Source organism: Sceloporus occidentalis, unplaced genomic scaffold (assembly GCF_023333645.1).
Source record: "Sceloporus occidentalis isolate IW3139 unplaced genomic scaffold, rSceOcc1.0.p SCAF_3, whole genome shotgun sequence".
Taxonomy (NCBI): Eukaryota; Metazoa; Chordata; class Lepidosauria; order Squamata; family Phrynosomatidae; genus Sceloporus; species Sceloporus occidentalis.
In genome coordinates, this window is record NW_028316983.1 from 205,967,480 (window position 1) to 205,990,981 (window position 23,502).

Consider the following 23,502-nt stretch of genomic DNA (forward strand, 5'->3'; position numbering starts at 1 on the left):
ACAACAACAGAAATATACTCCAGAAACTCTTTGGGAAGGATGATTCCTTTCTAAAACAAAATATGGACCTTTAATCCTTCTTTTATTGGAAAAAATGTTTTAATAGCAACCAGAAGTGTTTTCATTCAACTATTAGTTTTCACTACATTGCAATGTTTTGGCAGGAAATGGTGATCAGAAAAGTATATGTGGCCCAGAAAAGAACCTGTTTTGCATGTGTTAAATTAGTTCAAACTGATGAAACAGTGTATTTTAACAAGCTAATAAGTAATTTTTTTCTGACTAGAATTTCAGCAGGAAATTGAACTTAAACTCAGCTGTCCAAAACAACTCAGACTTCATATCAAGCAAGACCCTTGGAATCTTCCCAGTAGTGTCCGGAATCTTTCCCAAAGCATCAGAAAATTTGTTGAAGGTCAGTAACTCTTCTATAATATGAAAGGTTTTTTCATGCTTCTGAGATAGAATTTGTAGAAGCTTTTAGTGAGTAATATAAATTCCAGAAGCCTGACTAGCTGAGTCAGTGAAATCTAATTTCTTAAAGGGAGACCCCCGGCCTGTGTTCAGAAATTGTAGTTATCACTGGATCAGAGGATCAGAATTTCAATGTTTGCACTATGAATTACTGGCAGAGGAGGAAACCAGTTATCTATTTTGTTATAATGCTAACTATTATGAAATAAAGTGTGTGTGTGTGTGTGTGTGTGTGTGTGTGTGTGTGTGTGTGTGTTTATGAGCAAAACCCCATATTCCCCACAACTACTTGTGCAAAGTTTTTGTAAACATGTTTCCTTCATATAGCATGGCAGTATCTCTGGAAGCAGAGGGCCACATCCAGGTGGTACTCTGGGGCTGTGGTACTGAAAGAATCATCAACTTACTTAACATCTGCCAAACAGAAAAACACGGTTGGTCTTTTTCTGTGTAAGCAAAAGGCATCTCAGAGGGCTAATAAGAATGTCCTCCCTGATGGTTTAAGGGACCTCATGGACAATAGGACCCTGAAGAAAATAGCATGATGCTATTTGCGGACTGTCTCTGTGGTGCCATCTTGCTTCCTAGTTCCTGTCTGCCCTTTTTGATTTCGTTAGGGGAAAGGCGTAGGCTGGATATTTGCTTGGTTTAACTAATATATGTGGAATTCTAGATAATAATAAAAGTTGAGTATTTCTATACACTGTAAGCAGAATCCATGAGTGATAGTTAGCTGTTAGTCTGGAGGAATTTATGGCTCTTGAGATGGATCCAGGAGTTGTAAATCTAAATAAACACAGACTGTATAATCTTTGGGGCCAGCACCATAAGGACTTTTTGTGAACTGAGTATGCTATACTTGAAATGTTATTTATTCATTCTAGAATGCAACTAAATGAACACCCCCAGTCTCTGAGAAGCTGTCAAACATTTGGTCATAGATCTTTTCCATTGTGCATGATGAATACAAAATTAAATTATAATAACAGGTGATTAAAATGGAAGTAAATTACATAATTTACTGCTTTTGATTTCTTTGTATAGTAAATCATGAGGAGAAAATTCATTCCATAATTTTTTAAAGAAGATACTTGATTTGTTCACGTAAATAGAAAGGAGATTATTAGAAGTTCATAGGAAAAGCTCTTCTTCTTTTAAAAAGGAACACAAATCCCAGTTTCTTTAGGAAAGTAGTAAATATATTTATCTGAACATAAAATATCTTTGAAGCATTCAGATTAATTTCTGTGAGACTTATAATGTGGCCAGAAACAGATGAGGAAGATTAATGAAGCTGCATGGTGTGCATTTCGGCATAGATATTAACTGTGCAGCAGGTGTGTTGGCTGATTGGAACTAGGTGAGTCTGACTCCTGCTCATTATTATGAGTTTGGCTGATGGTGATGGTAGATAGATGGGATCTTGGAACATAACATGGATTAGTAGGTGAGAAAGTGGAAGGCAAATATAGAATTAGGAAAAGAAAACCAACAGGAAGGGGAGTGTATGAGTGATGCTGAGAAATACAGAATGAGGGCACATATGGAAAACCAACTTGGATATAAAATAATCCCAAGCACAAAGGGCTTTATAAAAAAGAAGCTCTTCCATCCAGCTAAGTTCACACAAGAGCAAAATTCCAACTTCAGTGGTAGTCCTTCATGAATTTACAATAAGAAAAAAGTCCAACGTTGCCTACACTTTTATTAGAACTTTGAGAGGAGCAGACAAATTAAAAAACCAAATCAAACCAACAAAAACTTTTGTGATAACCAGAAAGACTGATAGAATTTATCTGGACCCATGCTTGTTTTATCTGCTGCACATATGCTGTATCCTGTAAAGGATAACAAAAACTTTATTGTCTGATACACATGTTTTAAAAATAAAATCTTAGTTGTAATAAAAATGTAAATAATGATTTACACTTTTAAAAATTACAAGTTGTGAAACTTTCTAACTGTAACAAAATTATCTTCAAATGCTAATTATGCTTAACATTGATAATATAGTTTCCCTACAAATGGGTCCTATTTGTTGGCCATGGGCTTTGCTTTGGCTGTAGCTTCAAGTTACACCAATGTGCTGCAAAAGTGTTATAGACAGTTCAGAATTTGTTATTAGGAGGGTGTTCGTTTGAGATGATAAATTTAGCTTTTAATTTTAATATTAGTTAGTCTTCACGCATTATTATGTGAAGTTTCCACATATCTAATAATCAATTCTCCTAGTTTATTTAATAAGAAGTTGAAAACAGTGAAAATATTATATTTATTTTCTAAGCAAAACAGTGCTGCATCTTTCATTTAATATTTTATGTGCAGTTATTTCCTTATTTTGCTTACTGATAGGGTTGGGACAAAATTGTTTTAAAGCAGAATTAATGTTAATTCATGTTAAACTGATATTCTGTTAAGACGGAACAAAGTTTAAAAATAGTTGTGTGAAGTTTTGGAGTCAGTGGATACTTGAGATTTCTGGATCTGTGACTCAAGCATGTTTTATCCATTTATCCTGTAGCAGTGTGAGCAGAGACCAAATATATGGATATATCTGCACAGTTGGTGGCAAATATGGTAGATTGCACCCTTCTAGCACTCTAAAAGGGTGCAGTCCTTGTGTTTGCATGATCAAGCATGTGTAAATTTACAGTGCTTTATAAATAAAGGTTAATAATAATAATAATAATAATAATAATAATAATAATAATAATAAATGATGTGGAGTCTTCTATTGCCTCTGCCTTGCCAAACGCTCACCTGTTAGCAAGGGCAGAGAGGACATAGTGGCTGAGTTCTGAATTACACTGGTGGTATCTCTACCAGTGTATTTATAGGAAGACCACTTCCTCTGCTCAGCAATTTCACTGGTGTGAAACAACAGCCAGGAGCTTGTTAGGCACAGCTCAATCTCTCCAGCCACTGTTCAGCAGCAGGACTGAACCTGGGCTTGTTTCCTATGGTATTGAGCATTGAGGGAAGGAGGAGTAGCCTAACATAAAACTTCTTTTTTCTCCCAAAAAGCATCTGAACAAGCCTGGGCACACCCCAGTCCATCAGTGGCTATGGAGATGGCAACTCTCCAGCTATTGTGCACCAGGGTAGGAGCTTTGTGGGTAATGGTACTAGATACCTTCTGCAGGGTGCGAAAAAGTGTATATATGCATGCTTAATCTTCATTTACACTTCTATAGGTCACTAACAGGAGGCCAGCCAAAATGACTTTCATCAGCTGTATTTATCGGAAGATTCTGTGTAAGGAGTAAGCAACTGTGGCTCTCTAGATGCTTTTGCACTGCAGTTCACTATTGATAATGCTGGGGCAAATGGGAGTTTGTAGGTGAAAAATATCCAGGCACTCACTATTAAAGATCATACAGCTTCCTGGAATAACAGTTTTTGTTGCAGCATATAACAAAGGCTTGTGATTTATGGGACCATCCAGGATCTCCAAATAAGCTGCAGTCTACACAGTAAAGATATGATTGTCTTTTTAGCCAATGGATGCTGGACATTTGGTTATGATTTCCCATATCCAAGGATGACTAGAATGGAAATGGTGATTTAGCCTCCAGGATGGCTGTTGCTACTTTTCTATTTAACTTAGAATTGGAAGATTCCATGCATTAACAGGGATGTCTCGAGGCATATAAATCAGAAGACTGGTGTTGAGATCAGTAGAAATAAACAGAAAGAAAAATAAAGCCTGAGACCAATTTTAGGATTTTGTCTTCTCAAATTCTTGTTTTTTCTTTTCTTTTTAGAGGTGAAAGCAAGGATCCTTTTGGCACTTCTTGAATATACAGGTAATTTTAATATTTTTAATATTAATTTTAATATTTTTATTCAAAGCAGTTAATGGAGTCTTCTCCAAAATCCTCCTCTTATACTATTATGAACTCAGAGATATTTATTAAATGTAGAAGAAAATGAAGAATAGGAACAAAATGGACCACACCCAATAATATTGAATTTATATAATTCATATAAATTCAAATGAAATCACATGAAAATAGAATGTTGGAATAGAAATAGAAGTCACATAAATGTGATCTCATGTGTGTGGCTTCATAATACATGTATTTAACTGCTATAAAAGTGTGCAATCAGTTATTATAGAACACATGTCTAGAAGTGGGAGAGCTGTTTCTAAATATGACAGGAGAAATGATAAGGAAGAGCAAGAATAACTGAGACAACATTAAATTAAAGATGGGAGGGAGGGGGAGGAGAAATATATAAGCCTGAAGAGGGTTGTACAAGACAGAAAATTTAAATATCCTTGCAAATATGAGTGCGTGAAATGCATTATTAATAAATTCTATATCCCATACTTATTATACACAAAGGGAATTCTTTCTGAATAAACATATAATTAGATCCAACTGCAAATTATATCAAGATGATAATACTGAAAACTTTTAATCCAAGCAAATCACATTTGGTCCTATATTAGGGGAAAATGCAAGATAGAAATATAGTGTACAAGTGTAAATAAATGTAAATAAGGTTTTCACATCATTCCTTAATGCATGGGTGTAAACAATTCTACAAATATGCTGAATGGCAACAGTAGCTATCATAAATGGATACACTTTCCAGTCCATACAATCAAGAGGAACTACATGCACCTTATTATCTGAAGTCTGACAGCAATCTTCTTGTACAACGAGCTAAAGTTGTACTGGTTATGCCTAGGTCTATACTGATATTAATACTTTCTCATCCTTTTCAAACATTGGGAATATTATTATTCCTGTTTATATGTTTACATATATTCCTGTTTTCCTGGCACTACCTTTTCCCTCTTTTCCCCCTCTTTCCTCAGGAGACTTATTAGAGGGTGCCAACGATCCCTTTTTCAGTTTTCAGCTCTTTTTAAAAATCCTGAAGAGTACCAGCAGTTCTCTATTATGAAGAGGCTTCTAGGAAGCCCTCAATTTGGAATTTCAGCTTAAAACTGGCCATTGCAACTTAATTAACAACCAAAACTCTGTCAGAATATGAATAATCTACCAGGATGTTCTGATGAGTTAAGGCAGGCCCTTTTTTTCCCTTCTAGTAAGCTCCCATATTTGGAATCTTGACTCAGTACTACTGCATTTGAGACTTGGTCAGCAGCCAAAAACAATGTGAAATTTTGATGGTTTTTACACAGTTTCCCAATGCATTATAGAAAACTTTTTTTTTTTTTTTTTGCTATTGGGAAGCCTCTCCCAATTTGGAATTTCTACTTTTTGACTTGAAAATGGGCATGCAAATTGGACTATAGCTAATTTGTACCATAACTTATCAATGAGTCGTGGCTGTCCCTGTTTCACTCTTAGTGAACCTGCCATTTGGAATTTTGATTTGAAACTGCCCTCTGCAACTTGGATGCTAGCCAATGACAATATTTCAAATTCTGAGGCATCTCCAGCAATTTGCTGATGAGTTGTTGCAGACAGGCAGATATTTTCTTTTATTACTGGAGTTGTAGAAACAGTGCTTTTTCAAAGCAGTGCTTTTCAGTATAAAGGTACACACGTATATATATATTTACTTCATAGCAAATGTATTCATCCTTATCTACCCTTTTCTTTGTTGTTCTCTTCTCAGATAGTGAGATACAGCTCAGGCGAGACATGGTTTTCTGCCAGAGTCTAGTGGCCACAGTTTGTGCTTTCTCAGAGCAACTAATGGCTGCCTTAAATCAAATGTTTGACAGTACCAAGGACTGTGAAATGGAGACCCAGGAGGCCAGCAGAAGATGGTTAGAACAGATATCCACTGCAGGTGTCCTCCTTTACTTCCAGTCACTGTTGTCACCAAACATGGTGAGAATTCCTGTGCATGTCTCCATAATTCTTTGTAATGCTATTATTTTCCTGACTAATATAATATTCGTTTATTTACAAAAGATCAAAATTAAAACCAAAATTAAACTATAATCATTTAAAAAACATATGCTATAGAAACATACAGCACTTAGAGTTCTTTGTCAAAAACCTGTCTGAATAAAAAAAAATTTGCCTGCTGTGAGAAGAATAAAAAAGAGGGGGATATTCTAGCCTCCCTAGGGAGGGAGTTTTAAAGTGTAGGGGCTGTGAGAAGATCCTTTCTTCTGTTTCTACCAATCATAATTAAATTCAGAGAAATTAACCTCTGTCAAGAAAAAGGAGAACTTTCTAATATACAAAAGTCTGATAGTAGCTGAGTTTAATTCCGATTGCTTTGGAAAGCTGACAGATTAAATAGTTGCCAAACTTTGTCAAATATAAAGCAGCCCTTTCTACTTTAAATTGATAACAACTCATTTACATTGGAGTCCATGTGTCATGGGTTTCTCCCCACCATGAGCTCCTAGACAAGGAAGGGAACCCTAGCTCCTAACTCATTCACCACAACAATGCTTCCCCTTTGGTCACAAGTTCTCATCAGCAAACATAATATAGAAAAGACTCATGTAAATAATGTGAAACATCACCTCCTATTTTTGCCCATCCAGTTTTGGCTGTTTTTGCCTTGTTAGGCTTGCCAAGTCACAGTTCTGGGATAACAGTGGAAGTAATAACTGTTTGGTGGAAATAATAATTGTTCGTGGGGAAGCCATTTTCTGAATAACGGGATATCCCATTATTCAGAAAATGGCTCCTCCTGGCTTCCCCGTGAACAATTCCATGACGGGAACATAGCAGGAAGCCTCAATTACACTTTAGAAGTGTCACAGATGATCACATCCCTGGTGCTTCCACAACATTTCTGCCACGTTTGGAGGACGTTTGCATAACGTTTTGCCCTGCGTCTGATAAGATCCTATGTTATAAGTTTCATTTGGAGGATGAACAAGTGAAAGTCCCTCTAATATTGTGGATAGTGATAACATTTCCTGAATAGATGTGTGGCTAGAGTTGGCATTTTGGTTTGTGGCTTTATACCCATATGCATATCTGAGTTGCGTGTCCTCCTGTAAGTAACTAATTAATTAACTGTTTGAGGTCTGGAGGCTATCTGTAGGTGAGCAAAGGTCTGTCACCAAAAGTCCTTGAGAGAGCTAGGTTGTAGTTCCTTGGTGCAGTGGTGTCACTAGGGTTGGTGTCATGTGGTGTAGTAACTGATAGTGTCACCTTCCCCCACTGACCTCCTTCCACATCATACCATACAGGATCCTTTGTAATGTTTTTGTGCCAATGTCACTCATAAATTATAATTCCCATATATGACTGAATGTAATGTTAACAATTGTGACATAAACACCTAGCAAAATTAAAATTATAACTTTAAAATACAATATCATATGCACAGCCTAAATGTATTTACATGCACATAGTGGTCAAAGTTAATTTAGTAAAAAAATTTTTTAAAGAATAAAAAAATTAATATAGCTTTCCCTGAAGAAATTTTGAATCCGCTCATAGGATATTTAAGATGAACTAAAAGAGGACACTAATAGTATGATAACAGAAATTAAATGAGTTAGTCGTAGAAGTGGAGGTAGCACAGAATTATAAGGACTGTATGTCACATGAAAGACTTGTGTGACAATAGCAATTTATGAAATAGTGGAAAATGACTCCACACTGTTTTCAGGAGTGAGACAGGCTTCTCAGTTCAGATAGTTAAACCTCTGGGATTGAAAACTTGATTTTATAATGAAAACAATCTGCTGTCAAGGGTTTCAGAGACAATATGGAGCCTTTATACTTCAGAGCAGCAGATTTAACAATAACACTTTGAAAACCTTCTGGGTAGGTGAGCAGCCAGTGCAGAGCTCAGATGCCCAATATCTGAAACAAATTATAATGTTGCATTGAAGATTCTGAAAGATTTTGGAGAAAGTGCTTACTTAATCTAATATGAACTGTGAAGTCTGGACATGTTCAAAAGATTAACTAGCATCACCACAGTTTACCAGTTGTGTGATACCTATGAAATTGAGGTATACATCTGTAATCTCTGGAAGTTTTTTCCTGATACTTATGGCAGTCTTTTCTGTTCAATATTGGTGAAGATGATCCTTGACCAATGAATTGTAAAATAAAACCAATGTTATAATAGAACAGAATTGATAGGTTATTATTGGTAACAGTACCAAGTACAATAATTACAGAAGCAGCCTGTATATACTGTGAAGACTCTAAGCATAAGGAACCGCCCAATGAAGGCTCTTTCAGTAAGAATGTAAAGCTGAAGAAGCAAGGCAGATGTTTTCAATGTTTAGGAATAATGCATACCTTCAAATTCTACATAAGGGAAATGGTATGTGATTCATCAAAGTCCTGGAAAACATTACCAGAGATCAGTTTGCTCTCAAGTACCAAACTAGAATCCTTAGAAAACTATAGTGGGTAAACACCATTATGCTTTCTATGGAATCGTTGGGGCCCTCAAAGTATATTTCATGTTAAATGATATCTCAAAGGCACTGAAGCTTCCTGGAAAGGACATATTGCCTTTTACTTTGAGACTGCATCTCCACTGGCTGTTAAAAAGAAGGAAGGACAGTGAACTACAGGTACATGAAACAGTGCAAGTGTGTAACTATAAAAAAAATCCTCACAGTTGGCCTGTTATGTGAGTTTGAAACAAGAGGTGTTCAAGTCAGAGTTATGTATTTTGGGTAATAATAATAATAATAATAATAATAATAATAATATAATTTATTTATAGCCTGCCTTTTCACAGGGAATCAAGGTGGATTACAACACAGAAAAGAAACAATAAAAGACAATAAGCATAAAAGTAATTCCCATCCCATCACCACATCCCAGCCATAAAAATGAAACAATATAAAATATATCACTGTAAAACTATAAAATTATAACAAGGAATCAGCTAAAATTAGGGGTAGAAACATTGAGGCAAAGACATCTATGTTCACAGGATGGATGAGACTAATCTGGAAAGGCCTGCTGGAAGAGATTAATTTTAATAAATAATAAATAAATAAATAATTTTTTAAATTTCTATCCCACTTTTTGCCAAGCAATCAAAGCGGCGTACAGCAAGTTAAAATACAAGTTAAAATACAACCATATATACACAATACCCCCTTAAAACAAGATTAAACAGTATAAGATTAAAAATCAACTAATCAAAAAGGCTGTTAGAGTGGTAATGTGATGGATCTTTTCTGGCAGGTCATTCCATAGTCTAGGAGTGGCGGTTGAGAAGGCCCTCTGGGTTATCGCTGCCAGTCTAGATTTTTTGGCCTGCAGCAAATTCTTCCCAGAGGACCTTAATGTGCGGGGCGGATTGTGTGGAAGAAGGCGCTCCTGCAAGTAGTCTGGACCCAAGCCATATAGGGCTTTAAAAGTTATAACCAACACATCGCACCGCGCATGGAAACTAATTGTCAGCCAATGAAGAAATTTCAAGTCAGGTGTTATATGCTCAGTTCTTGATGTACCTGTGACCAGTCTGGCTGCCATGTTCTGTGTACCAGAGTAGGGTAGAGGAGATGATTATCAGAAAGTAATATTGAGCCAAATGTAATGTTCTCAGGAGATGAACCAGTAGTGCTTGAGACTATTCTTAGATGGTCTGTGAATGGTGCAACAGCAACTTTTAGGAGAACTATCCTTTTTAATGAAGTTGAGATACTGAAAAACCTTAAGATGAAGAACAATTTTGGAGCAATCATGAGCCTTCTGGGAATTTGAATCCATTGCCATAATGGAGAAAACAGAGCAAAATCAAGGTGTGAAGAAGAGATGCTACAGTCAGTTCATCGTTAAAATATAAAAATGGGAGATGTGAAGAGAGATTGCCATGAAAACTATATTATTCTGATTCATAATTCTTTAATAGCCAAAAAAAGTTTCACCAACTAGTTGGGTTGCTTAGTGGATACAACAGATTATGAGAGGTAATGTAGTATCAGGGTGTGTCAGTAATAAACTTTAAAACTTACAGAGACATTCATAGTGTGAAGACTTTCCTAGAGATAGCATAAGAGAAGAAGAATACGGTACAGTTTTGTGGAATCCTCAAATTTTAACTAGGAATCAAAACTAAAGAATCTGGGGGATGACTTGAGCATGACTTGGTGCTTCTCCCAGCCCTTTAACATTTTCAGCTGCTGTAAGACATCATCTCAAAAAGTACAAACAGAAGCATCCTGTTCACATACAGGATTTAGATTTATGTGTTCATACTGATTTTGCCATATCAAGACCAGACAACATAAAGGAAACCTGCAACATGTATTGTAAAAAACAGAAAGATATGGCTAACAGAAGAAATACATCTGTGGAAATGGGAATCAGATTATATAGAACAGCAATAGTGTTGGTAGGTTGAATCCCATGTGAAAAGGCCCAGTCAGACCGCAGAACCATCACTTAAAGGTGATACAATGCTTTTTTTGTTGTTAATTGTAGTTCGCTCTTCTGTTGTATAAGTTAGATATGTCAGCAGGAAATTGGTTTATTTAAATTACCATAAATATTGGGGCAAATATTTCCAGAGTTCTCATTTTCAAAGAAGTTGTTCTGCTGGGATCTGGTATAGAAATTCCAGTAAATCCAAATTTTCCATTTGATATTCCAATAAAACAGAAAAGGATGTTTTGCCTTAAGTCAACAAAGTACAGTTCTAGTTCAGAAGATTCCAGACCAGCTCATGAAAGGTTCAGAGGGTGTCTTTCACCAAACTTGCCTCACTGGGAATTCCTCCATCCCACTTACCCTCCCAATTTGGGAGGGTAATAGGGAGAAGCAGAACCACATTGGCTTTTCAGATTGAAGATACCAGCAGGGATTTCACACAAACCCATGCTGCTTGTTTTCCCAGGTCCAAAACATACTGCAGAAATGATCCAGTTTGAGACCACTTTAACTGACCTGGCTCAGTGCTAGGGAATCCAGGAAATTGTAGTTTATTGTGGCACCAGAGCTCTCTGACAGAGAAGACTAATGTCTTACATAAAAGCAGGTCCCAGAATTCCCTAGCATTGATCCAGGGCAGTTAAAGCGATCTCAAACTGGGTTATTTCTGCAGTGTGTTTTGGATGCTAGTTGGGAAGATGTGGGCAATTCCTCTTGTTATCTCTATATTAGACTGGGAATCTTTGCCCATTCTTTTCAGTAAGGAAAAGTGCAAGATGGGCAGAGTTCTCCATTTTCAGGTGCTGGCTGTGGGAACATATTTGCAACTTGTGCTTGGATCTTGGAGCTCACAATAAGAATCCAGGTACTATACATTTTCAAAGTTTGAAATATTGCAATATTAAAAGTTGTTTTTAGTAAGCATTTCTAACCATACTCATTCCCATGAACAATAACTAGATTTGCAGATGATGGAATGTCACAACCAGTCCAGCAAATAACTAATTGTTCAGTCTATTTCATCATTTCTAATCATTTTCTCTTGACAGAAGACAGAGTGGAAATTCAATAGAAACAAATCAATTTTGGTTACTGAAAAGTTAATTGGGTTAACTACTACTTCAATGAAACAAGATTTGAGCATCTGCAGCTTATGTTAATAATCATATACTTCAGCCTAGAGTAATTACTGGACTCAAGATACATATGTGTGTGTGTGCATATATTTTCAGACAGATGAACAGGCCATGCTAGAAGACACATTGGTGGCACTGTTTGACTTGGAGAAAGTTACATTTTATTTTAAACAATCTGAACAAGAGCCTCTAGTTGCAAGTAAGTATTGTAATGTATATTTCAGTCTTTCACTGTTATTTCAAAATGTTTTGTTAGAAATGCTTTGTAGCACTGCATTTTTCTAATTTGTAACCTAGCAACTGAATATGTAACCTCTGAGAAATTTTGTGTAGTTTTGGAATAGATATCCTTGCAGTCTCATACAGGTGCAACATTCCCAGCTTCCTGACCATGGACAAAATTTCAAACACATGCTGTGGCTTTAACATCATCTCATCTTTTCCCCTCACAAGTGATTTTTGTTCCATTTGTTCCAGCCTTACACAGTATTGTATGCAGCAGAATTAATGCTAGCTATGATAACTGTAGGCCTTCTAACAAGTTAGAAGGTTGTAATGAGGGGCGTACAAAGTGCTTGGCATCAAAACCTGAGGGGAATCCAACCAGCAGGATAGTGGCAGCTAATTCTAGCAGGCTGGAAGAGAAGGCAATGCAAGTCCTGTGTCATTTCTCAGTGACAGTGCAAATGTTTTGCATGCAGGTCGTATTTCAGTTTTCATTTGCTTCATTTTAAAGATACTTTCACAAACTCTGTCTTATAACAAACCATTTCGCTTTAACATCAATACAAATGTAATGCTCCACTACAAAAGAAACAAAGATTGAGAAAAACAAGGATCTCTCCTCACATGTTATATACTTGCACTGAACCTGAGTAAAACATGCATGAAAATACAGAAAGTTTAAAACCATCGGAACAAGGATCTCCAGCTGCAAGGTACTTACAGTGGTCCTATTTATGTCTTCCACTATTGCATCTATGAAGGTGTCATTGTTATTACCATAGTAGAAAGTTTTGATTGTAGGTATAGTCATAGTAATATAGATCAGAATTTTAAGCTGACAAAAATACCGAGAACCTGAAGGAAGCTAAGATTTAGTTAGCTGGGTTTGCTTCTAATTTGGTTTAAAGTAGCAGATTAGAGTAGCTCTAAAACTTAATGCTTGCTGTGGCAATACTGCCCAAAAGAGCACTGCATGGGGAATTGTCCCCTCCTCTTCCATAACACAAAAACAATTGCCTCTAGACATGTCAGCGGGTGAAATTCTGTGGAGATTATCACATGGAGGAATAAAACGGATTGCTCTCATCCTTAACCTGTGGTAATCACATGATCAGGGGAAGATTATCACACCCCCATGTATTTATCCCATTCTTTTTCCATCCCTAAAGAGTAATGAACCCGTCATTTGGTATTAATGGGAGTTTTTGTTGATACCAAATGGTTACATTACTCTTTATGGACAGGAGAAGAATGGGATAAGTGCAGGGATATGATAATCTTCTCCCCAATTGCTCGAATACCATGGGTTAAGGAGGGGAGAAATCCACTTTGCTCCTGTCTGATAATCTCCCATGTCCCTACAGAAGTAACCAATGAGGTTGAATGGAACTGAAGAAATTAAATATATGGTGATGTCATGACACAGAGTTAGTATTCTTGCATCTGATAGATGACAAATGAAAATTGTGACATGTTTTTATGGCATGTGTATGAAAAATGTAAATGATACTTAAGTCTAAATTACACCTGTTATGATACCACAGAGCAGGAAAAGAAACAGTATTATTGTTGCTCTTCCATTTCTTTATTTTTAATACATTTGTATCCAAGGAGGAAAGGCAGCACACATAGCTTTCCCCCATTTGAACTACAAAAGGATCTTGTTAAGAAGATTAAAATGGCAGAACTGGGATTTAAATCCTCGAATTCTAATTCAAGTTTGGCAGTTGTCAGTGGTTGCTGTCTACATTGGAAAACACCTCATCTGGGGAAGTACCACAGTTTCAAGCACCACAATTCAAACTGAATTTATCTCTACAGTTTTTATTAAAATTCAGGCCTGGTACACACTGCCAGGAAGCGGTGTCCTGGCGGTGATGGTAGGGCTCGGGACCATGCACCAGTCGCATGGTACCGAGTCCTACTATGTGCGGGTAGCGGCCTGATGGCGGCGTCCCATCCACATGGGTGCCACCATCTTTATGTAAGGGATGCACAGCATCTACACATCACTGCACGTTTGTTACGTCACGTGTGCGCCAGTGCCAAAGCATTCTCTGGCAACATATTGCCCATAGATTCTAGAAAACATATCCCACTGAGTTTTGAGTTTTCCTAATCAAAACTCCTTCCTCATCTTTCCTTTGCTTTCAAATAGTGTCATCTTAATTTTTTTTGTCTGGTAAAAACTGATAAAATTGTAATATTATTTTTTTAAAAGATATGCCAATCACATATCAAGCAGAAGGAAGTCGGCAAGCTTTGAAAGTTTACTTTTATCTTGATCGTTATAATTTTGAACAGCTTCCTCAAAGACTGCAGAATGGTGGAGGTTTTAAAATTTATCCAGTCCTGTTTGCACAAGGTAATTTTTTAAAATCACAATGTATATTTAAGAAAAATGAAACCTAATTTTCAATATTTTCAACTGTGTTCATGAGTGCAACAGCAATTTCTAGAAAATAACTTTCTTTTACTGTGAATACCAGTTACTGACTGGGTAAATATAGTTTGAACATTCTCGCCAACTACAGCCTGATGTGATTTTTAATAAATTAATCTAGTTGTTGGCTTTTATCTGTTGATATACTTTCTTGTACATTTAAACTTGTATGAAAAGTCTGTAGTTTCAAACAAAAATATAAAGCAAACTATACCCAGTATGGAATTGTGGGTGAATATGGATGAGCACTGAAAACACTGCATGTTTAAATTTGCATTCTGATACAAGTTGCAATAATTATTGTTTGAATTTATTTTTTGTGAGTATATGCATTCCTTTCTAGAGTTGAATGTTGATTAACGTTAGATTTGAAGCTATTATTTGTGGTGATTGTTATAACTTTTTATTTTAATATGAAGGCCCATTATAAACACTTTTGTCCCAGGATAAAGAGACAGAAACCTGTTTCTTACAGGTATGAACACCATTATTTCTATAAATCATTGGCCTCAGTCCTTCAGCATAGAATAAATAGAGTGGGCCCTTGCTACCTGCTGGGGTTTGGCTCCAGGAACCTCCTGTGAATACCAAAATCAGTGGATGCACATGTCCTATTCTATACAGTAGATAGCAAAATGGTGCCCCTTCTATAAAATGGCAGAAATCAAGGTTTGCTTTTTGGAATTAGAATATATATATATATTTTCAAGCCATGGATGGATGCAGAATCTGTGGATTTGGTGGGGCTGACTGTATTCATATGTGTACTATGGTATGCTTGAACCATACAGCACTCCTGACTTACTGTAAAGCCCCCCGAAGCAACCCTAAAGAACCATTCAGTGCTTGGAGGTGAGCAGACAGTACTTGAAAAGGTTTGGTTACCACTGATATCTCAACATGTAATTATGGTTGAAAACACACTGCAGAAATAATCCAGTTTGAAACTGCTTGGACTATCCTGGCTCAGTGCTAGGGAATCCTAGGAATTGTAGTCTATTGTGGCACCAGAGCTCTCTGACAGAGAAGGTTAAATGTTTTACATTCCAGAATTTCCTAGCAATGAGTCAGGGCAGTTAAAGAGGTCTTGAACTGGATTGTTTTTGCTGTCTGTTTTGGACCTATGAAATCAGCACTGAGATCTGCGGAGGGTCCTCCTCAGGATATAGCACTTCTATAATCATTGTGTGTCTGCCTGCTCACCTTAAAGCATGGAATGTCCACATGAGATAGCTTTGGGGTGTTGTTGGGAGGAAGGTTTTAGGCTTTCTGCAAAGTCCCCTGCAGCACCTGAAAAAACATATCTGCACTGTATCAGGTGCAGACTACCTGAATACCTGAATTCCAAACAGAGGCCTGTTACAGACAGCCAAAATAAAGCTGCTTCGAGTCACAGTGGAGGTATGGTGTTTCAATGATGCATGCGTCCTAAGAGTCCAGAAGTTGAACCAAAGCCACACTCCAGCCCTAAGGACTGGAGCGTGGCTTTGGGGTGGCTTCTGGACTCTTAGGACGCATGCATCATTGAAACACCATAGCTCCACTGTGACTCGAAGCAGCTTTATTTTGGCTGTCTGTAACAGGCCAGAGAGTCTGATACAACAATTATTGATTAAATTCAAGGGTCTGTACATATAATTTGATCCCTGCCCTGAATTATCTTTATACAGAAATAAAGAAGGCTGAAGTGGGTTTTGCAGTGAATATTCATTAACTGGTCATTTGAAGAACTTTTAACAGAATTAATATTCAACATATAATTAGGGTTATGAACCCACAGGCTGTTTTCAACAAAACCCTACTTATTGGGGACATTTTAATTGTTCCCTAGGGGGATAAACTATTATAATATATATTTGTTATCAAAGTGGCACTATTCCTAATTGAAATATCTTTTATTAATATGCTTTTTACCTTAAATGTCAGCTGTCATGTTTCCATTTCAATGTAATATTGAAATTACCCACTTAATAAATTCTAATTTTATCAGCTCCAAATTTGCATACATTCTTGTTAAATGAGTAGGTAAAGGTTCACTAATGAATAAAGATTAAACTTGCAGTCCTGTGCACACTGATAGGGCAACCTCATTCCCCTGACTCAACAGTATTTTCACTGGAGGGGGATAGGGCTTTTTGTAGTTTGTCCTCTATTAGCAGAGAGAAATACTGCTGAAATACTGTATAACAAAGATCCCTGCTGTGCCAAAGTGTGTGTATGTGTGTGTTGTGTGTTGTTGTTGTGTGTGTGTGAGAGAGAGAATGAGAAACTCTAAAGTAGGGAGTTCTGGGTGAAGGTGGGGATGAATCAGCTCTGAATCCAAATATTCTTCATTTCTGTAGAAGGGTCTGATTAGCTATGCTGGCCCTAGAATGGCATATTTTATTTTCAACCCAGCCCTGGAAAGGACTGAGGATGTTTAAAATGCTTAGCAAAGCCACCTCCTACAAATGCTGTCTTAGCTGGTGTGATATAACACATTTTGGGGTGCTGCTAGAGAGCCACCACTCTGCTCTTCTCCAATCCCTTAGTATTGCTGTGTCCATTGCCAGTACGATACATGATGTGTCTACAAATAATAATCTGGGATATTATTTCTCCAGTGTAGATCTGAAATTACATTGCAGTGTTAGTCAAAGAGGGATGTAAAGAATATCTGCACATTTTCTCCTTCTTACCAGCAAAAGATATCTCAATACTTTGAGACACCTCTTAAAATAAGGGTCAGTTGCTGTGTGTACTTAAGTATATATTTGTGAAAAAATGTTTCCATACAAAAACTTGTAGTTTTTTTGTGCCAAAAAAACAAACAAAACCACAACCCTTGGTTTTCTGCGAAATCCCACATATTTGCTCAGAAAACTGTATTTTGTGCAAATAAACTGTTCCCAAGTTATTTGCCATTTTGCCATTTATTTATTTTTTGCCGTAAAGTAGCCGTGGTGGTGCAGTGGCTAAATGCTGGTAACGCAGCCACAACACTGTAAATTCAGTCCTAGAGGAGGGCTCCAAGGTCCACTCAGTGTTCTATCTTTTCATAAGTCAGTAAAATAAGTGCCCAGTTTGTTGAGAGCAATTGGTTAGCACACTGTAAACCACTTAGAGAGTGCTAGTTCACTGATAAGCAGTATAGAAATGCACTTGCTAGTGCTATAAAGATTTTCCATTTTCCTTTCTTTTTTATTTCTTTTTCCATTCTCTTTTAGCACTAGAAAGCATGGAAGGCTATTATTATAGAGACAATGTATCTGTAGAAGAATTTCAAGCCCAGATTAATGCAGCTTCATTGGAAAAAGTAAAACAGTATAACCAGAAACTCAGGTAAGTAATCAGCTATCTACATCTCTTGTATTCAAGATCTTAGTTTTGACATATAGTACTGTAATATCTCAAAGAACAGATACCCTTAGGATTTAAATTAATATTAAATTAATGCCACTGTGTTATCACCATGAATAACCTGACCTACAAATTAGATAGGTGAGTTGTTTAAGGTGCTGTGCTGTAACTCATCCTGTAACTAAGCCTGAGCATAGATGCATGTTCCTTACATTCTTACTAGTTTATTTTATTTATACTGTCCCTCTTCTTCTCTTCATTTGTCTTTGTTGAATTACAGATCATCATCAAATGAAAAGGGACATGTCCTTGGTAAAATGGTAAACATACACTGGTGGCACTAAATAATAAGTAATAATGTGTCATCTTAAATATAACCATTCTACTTAATTTGTTAATTAAAAGATTATTTTATAGCTCTTTCTTAGCTGTTCATAAATCTTCTTCACCTGAAGTGCTCTGTTTCACGTCTGACATTACAAACCTCATAAATTATGTTTTGTAAAGTTAGGAATGTCTCATGCTCATCCTTCATGGTCCTCCTTAGAGTTAATTAGGCTGCACCCTCAAGTCTATAAGACAGTCCATCTACTGATCTAATTCCCTTTCATTATGATAGTATTCAGTATGATCGTCTGTTGAGCAGGCCAGTCAAAGTCAGTCTACCATGGAATCTTTTCATTTTGCTTTGTTCCAAATTCTAACATGTACACTGTGGGCCTGTAAGAAATACCATGGTGCTTCAAAGACCTTACCTTTTTTTTAAGGTGCAGATAAATCTTTACTCTCTTCCTCTGTCTAATTTTAATGGCCCTATACTTTCTCATCATATTTTATACCACACTGCAGCTGTGTTTTGTAATTAACATCTTCACTAGTTCTGCTTTCTTGGCTCTTCCAAGAAAAATGATATGCTGGCTTTCTATTTTCAGCTTGTGTGAAGGCTGCAAATTTACTGTGACCTTATGTTTTGCTAATAGGAAGATGTTGCTTTAAAAAGGAGAAGGTAATTAACAGAGCAATCTTGAGTAGAGCCAGTAGGGAGTGATGTGGTAGATCTCCTGTGTCATCCACAGCCTAGCCTGATGTCTTATGCCAGCAAGGGTGGAAGGTAGATTTCCCCAGGCTGTACAGCGTGATGGATACATGTATTTAGACACACACACACCACTGACAATAAAGTAGCCAGGACAATTAGCTGTGTCAGCTCAAATACCTTGCAAGTCTTCTCCATAAGATTTTGGAACTGACCCCATCAGTAGTTTTGCTCTGTATGTCAGCAAATAGTCTTTAAACACCTTCATTACTATGTATCTAAAGGCTCAGCTGTTATCTAATTAACAAACTGTAAGCCACTTTGATAGCCTTGACTGAAGAGCGGGGTAATAATAATAATAATAATAATAATTATTATTATTATTATTATTATTATTACAAAGAGCTTAAGGGACCTTAGTCGTACATTAACAAAAATATAGGCATTCCACTGTAAACAGACTAATTACAGGAGCTTTTTATCAGATCATTTAATTTCTTTGTTATCTTGGAAAAGTGGGTAAAAGGAACAAATGAGATACAGTTGTAATGTAGTACTATCAATCAATTTTAAAACCACATGTCTGTCTTTTTTTACTGTTACGCTAGGCACTGCTGACTCTCTCTTCTATTATGAGGATGGGCAGATTAGTGCAGTATTAGTTGAAAGTTTTCCATTGCTTTCAAATCCCACCAAATACACTCAGAATTATCTGTTCTAAAAAGATAATGGAAAATATCTCTCCACTGTTGCTGCTTTGTCAGTTTGGGGCATCTTTTTTTTTTTTTTTTTGGTAAATTGGTAGAAAGCATTATTAAATATAGAAGGAGAATTCTTGCTATAAGAAAACCAACATGGTTTTTGCAAAGTCATGTCTTTGGGTTCTTTGACTATTGGTAAACACATATGCAACAATGAGCGAACTAACTCAATTCTCTGGATTTATATAACTCATAAAAGCCCTTCACTACCAGCTTCTGAGATAGCATGGCAGTAATGGAGATAAAAGGTAAAGGAGTCATTTTATGGATTGTTAACTGGTTAAAAGAATAGGCAGCAGACAGTACAAATAAATGGACATATATTGCAATGGAGGAATGTAAAGTGTTCTGAAAGGTCTTACCCTAGGGATTGTCCTTTTGACTTGTTCATGGTTGACGTGCACTTAGATGTGAACAGTGAAATAAGCAGAATTGCTGATGACACCCAATTATTTTGGTTAAAATATAAAGGGGTTGTGATGGGCTTCAAAATGATCTCTCTAACCGTAGGAGGCATTTGGCATCCAAATAAATGAAAATTAAATTGAAACAGAACCAGAGGTTCTGTACAAAGAAGTGTAAAGTGATGCATGTTGGGGAAAAAATTCCAACTTCAGATATCTATTGATGGGATCTGAGCAGCTGGTGCTTGACCAAGACAAATCATGGAGTAGACAGTGTGACAATAGGTTCATACACACACAGAGTCCTTTTCCTCAGCCAGCCTAACTGGGAAAAGCCCAATTCTTGTAATTATGCCATGGCCACAAGAGCTTCCCCATTAACTTTCAGAAAGGAGCAAAGCAGCTCTCCACTACCTTTGAGCAGTATGGATGCAAAAAAGATCTCTCTTTTCCTATCTCTTTAGCAACTACTCCTTCCAGCTTTTTGCATACTAGATTGTAGAACTGAAAGATCATCTTTCAAGCTATTTTTATTTTCTGCAGCCAAAATATCCCTGACACATAGTCACCCAACCTATTTAAAAACCATCAGTGAAGGAGAGCACATCTTTCTCTACCACTATCAAAAAGCTCTTATAATCAAGAAGTTCTTATTAACATTTCTTTTCTTTAATTTGAATCTATTTGATCCTATCTTTTAGAGCAGCAGAGAACAAGTTCCATCTTCCATATGACAGATATTTAAAGATGGCTATTATATCAGTTCACAATTCACAATTCTCTCCATTGCCAGCTAAACATACATAACTCCATCAACATTCCTCATAGGATTTTGTTCCCAAATCGTTTACCTTCTTAGTTGCATTCCTCTGGACACATAACTCAGCACTTGCTTTCTTTTCCATTTCCTTTCCTCATCCTCCCAGCCAGTTGCTCTGTGGCTGGCTGACATCCACAGAGACATCTGCCATCTTCTTTCAGCAATGACACTTGGATTATGATGTCCTCCTGCCTCAGGCTTGCCTCCTTCAGCTGGTGGGCCTTTTAGGGCTGTTGATGCTCTCATTTGGAGTAGAGCTGGTCAACCAGCACCTGCTTATTTTAAATAGCTCTTGGTCCATAAGGGCAAGGGAGCGCTTGTCTTACAGTTTTGCCTGCAGCACATACCACTAGCTCCTATTGGAGGAATGTTGATGCCAGCAGCAGGCAGATTTTGTGTTATACCCATGCAGGTAATACAGTGTTGTTGGGGCTTGAGATGGAGTTCTACATAGTGACATGTGAGGAATGTCCAAAGGGGCATTCTGGTGATGATGAAGGCTGGACCACACTAAAGCATTAGGGTGTTAATAAATTTTGATATATTGGTAACAGCAAAATTAATTGAGTTTGGGAATATCTGTAATAATTCCCTGTGTTAACTGCTACATTTATTTAATGTTCTGCGTTTTTCTGAAATGAAATAGAAATATTATCCTTCCCAGGCATATAATGCAACCTATGTGACTGATATTATTTGTGAATTCATTAAAAAAAATTAAATTCTTAGCTGATAAACTGCCAGAATTTTTGGTCATGCAATATAATCCTACTTGGGTGGTACCAGCACTTGTCCTTCTTAACTGATGTGAATTCTTCAGTGGCGTGTAAACAGCATATTAGATAGATGGCTTGCTTCCAACCAGGGCTAGTTAATTACAGTTTCAGATTTTGATAATGGAAAATATGCCTTTCTGCTGATAGCTTTGATCTCGTTAACGTTTACTTGCATTCATCTGAATAAGTAAGCATGCTAAGAAGCATTTGGTTAGAAGCGTTTGGTAGCCACACAGGAAAATATATGATTATGCAGCTTTCTCTTATGTCAGTCATTTATATTTTTATACTGGAAATCTCAGTCTGTCACTGAACAGTGACAAGAACCACTATATGCAATCTCAAAATATACAAAGATACTTTAATACAATGTAGTAGGAATAGAAAATGTGCACTGCAACAGTAAAGATGAAGTTGTGTCTTTGTTACTCCAGAGATGTTCTTTTCTCTCTGATTTCTAATGTGTTGAAATGGGCTGCAGTCCACAAATGTTTGTGTCAGAAAAAAAGGCTAACATTTGAACTTACCACAATACTTTCTGTTGTTTTTTCTTCCCATGTGAAGCAGGAAAAACAATTTCCCGAAAGCAAACCTCTCCCCCACAAAAACCTACAATTCCTAAAGGGGACAATTCATGATGTGTATCTTACATCGAATACAACTTTGTTTGTTTATCTGTTTATTTATTTATTGTTATTTATTATTTATTTACCCAATATGGGATACAAGACAACTTACAGTATAGGTTAAAGTACAAATAAAACAATTTATAATAAAATTGTTTAAAACTGATCAAACAAACTATCCCATTAACATATTAATTTAAAACATTTTAAAATACGTTTAAAACATAGTAGAGGTAAAAGCCTAGTACACCTCTTTAAAAAGACCCTTTGCTTCAACCAGTGAAGAGCCAAAGACCTATCTAAATGAAAAGGTCTTTCCACTTTAGTCTCAAAGGTGCTACAAGATCCCTTTGCAAACCGAAAGGCAGATTAATGGTGATGGAGTCTTTCCTGTATTTTTATAGCTATGAGTCCTCAGTAAGCTGTAAATATTTCTTTTTTAAAGTTTAGTGCAGAAGCAGCCTTGTACTTTTAAAGTATCCAGCAGCAACCTTGTACCTTCTGCATTCATTAATTTGAGTTACCATTTTAGTTGTGATAAATGGCATTTAAATTGATTAAACAAATGAATAAATAAATTAAGTCTCAGGTTATTTGTTCTCAGCCAACTAAAAACTATCTTAAAATGCCTGATTGGGGTATCCACAAATTTCCTGTGACTGACTGGAGGAAATGAGGTAAATTACAAATTATAAAAAGCTCAGAATACACTGGTAGAATTCTGTCATTAGATAGAATTTGAAAGATGATGATGATGATGATGATGATGATGATGATGATGATGATGATGGATTCTTTTTGAAAGCATGTAGGTATATTTACCTGCTTCATCCAGAAAACTGCATGTGTTTTTCTTAATAGTATAGTGGGTCCTTGGTATCCAAAGTGGACCCCCCGTGGATACCAAAATTCATGAATGCTCAAGTTTCATTATATACAGCAGCGTAATAAAATGATGTCCCTTATGTAAGATGGCAGAAACCAGGTTTGCTTGTTTGGATTTTGTTGTTGTTGTTGAATATTTTCAAGCCGTGGATGTTTGACTCTGTGGATGCAGAATTTGTGGATATGGAGGGCCAACTGTATTTTCTAAAATTTACTCTAAGATCCTAGTCATAATTTTAAGCCTCCCATATTCATTCATTGTGCTCCCTG

General features: G+C 36.6%; 1 protein-coding gene across 2 annotated transcripts in view; it reads left to right on the top strand.

The window, feature by feature from the left end:
* LOC149317400 (phosphatidylinositol 3,4,5-trisphosphate-dependent Rac exchanger 2 protein-like) overlaps positions 1-23,502 on the top strand; it is a 182,225-nt gene that overhangs the window by 132,984 nt on the left and 25,739 nt on the right. For both annotated transcript variants that reach the window (XM_089517426.1, XM_089517427.1), the window contains exons 30-35: positions 287-415; positions 4,239-4,280; positions 6,073-6,290; positions 12,014-12,116; positions 14,364-14,507; positions 17,792-17,906. In XM_089517426.1, coding sequence (XP_089373552.1) covers positions 287-415; positions 4,239-4,280; positions 6,073-6,290; positions 12,014-12,116; positions 14,364-14,507; positions 17,792-17,906 — 751 coding nt within the window. The remainder of the gene's footprint in view (positions 1-286; positions 416-4,238; positions 4,281-6,072; positions 6,291-12,013; positions 12,117-14,363; positions 14,508-17,791; positions 17,907-23,502) is intronic.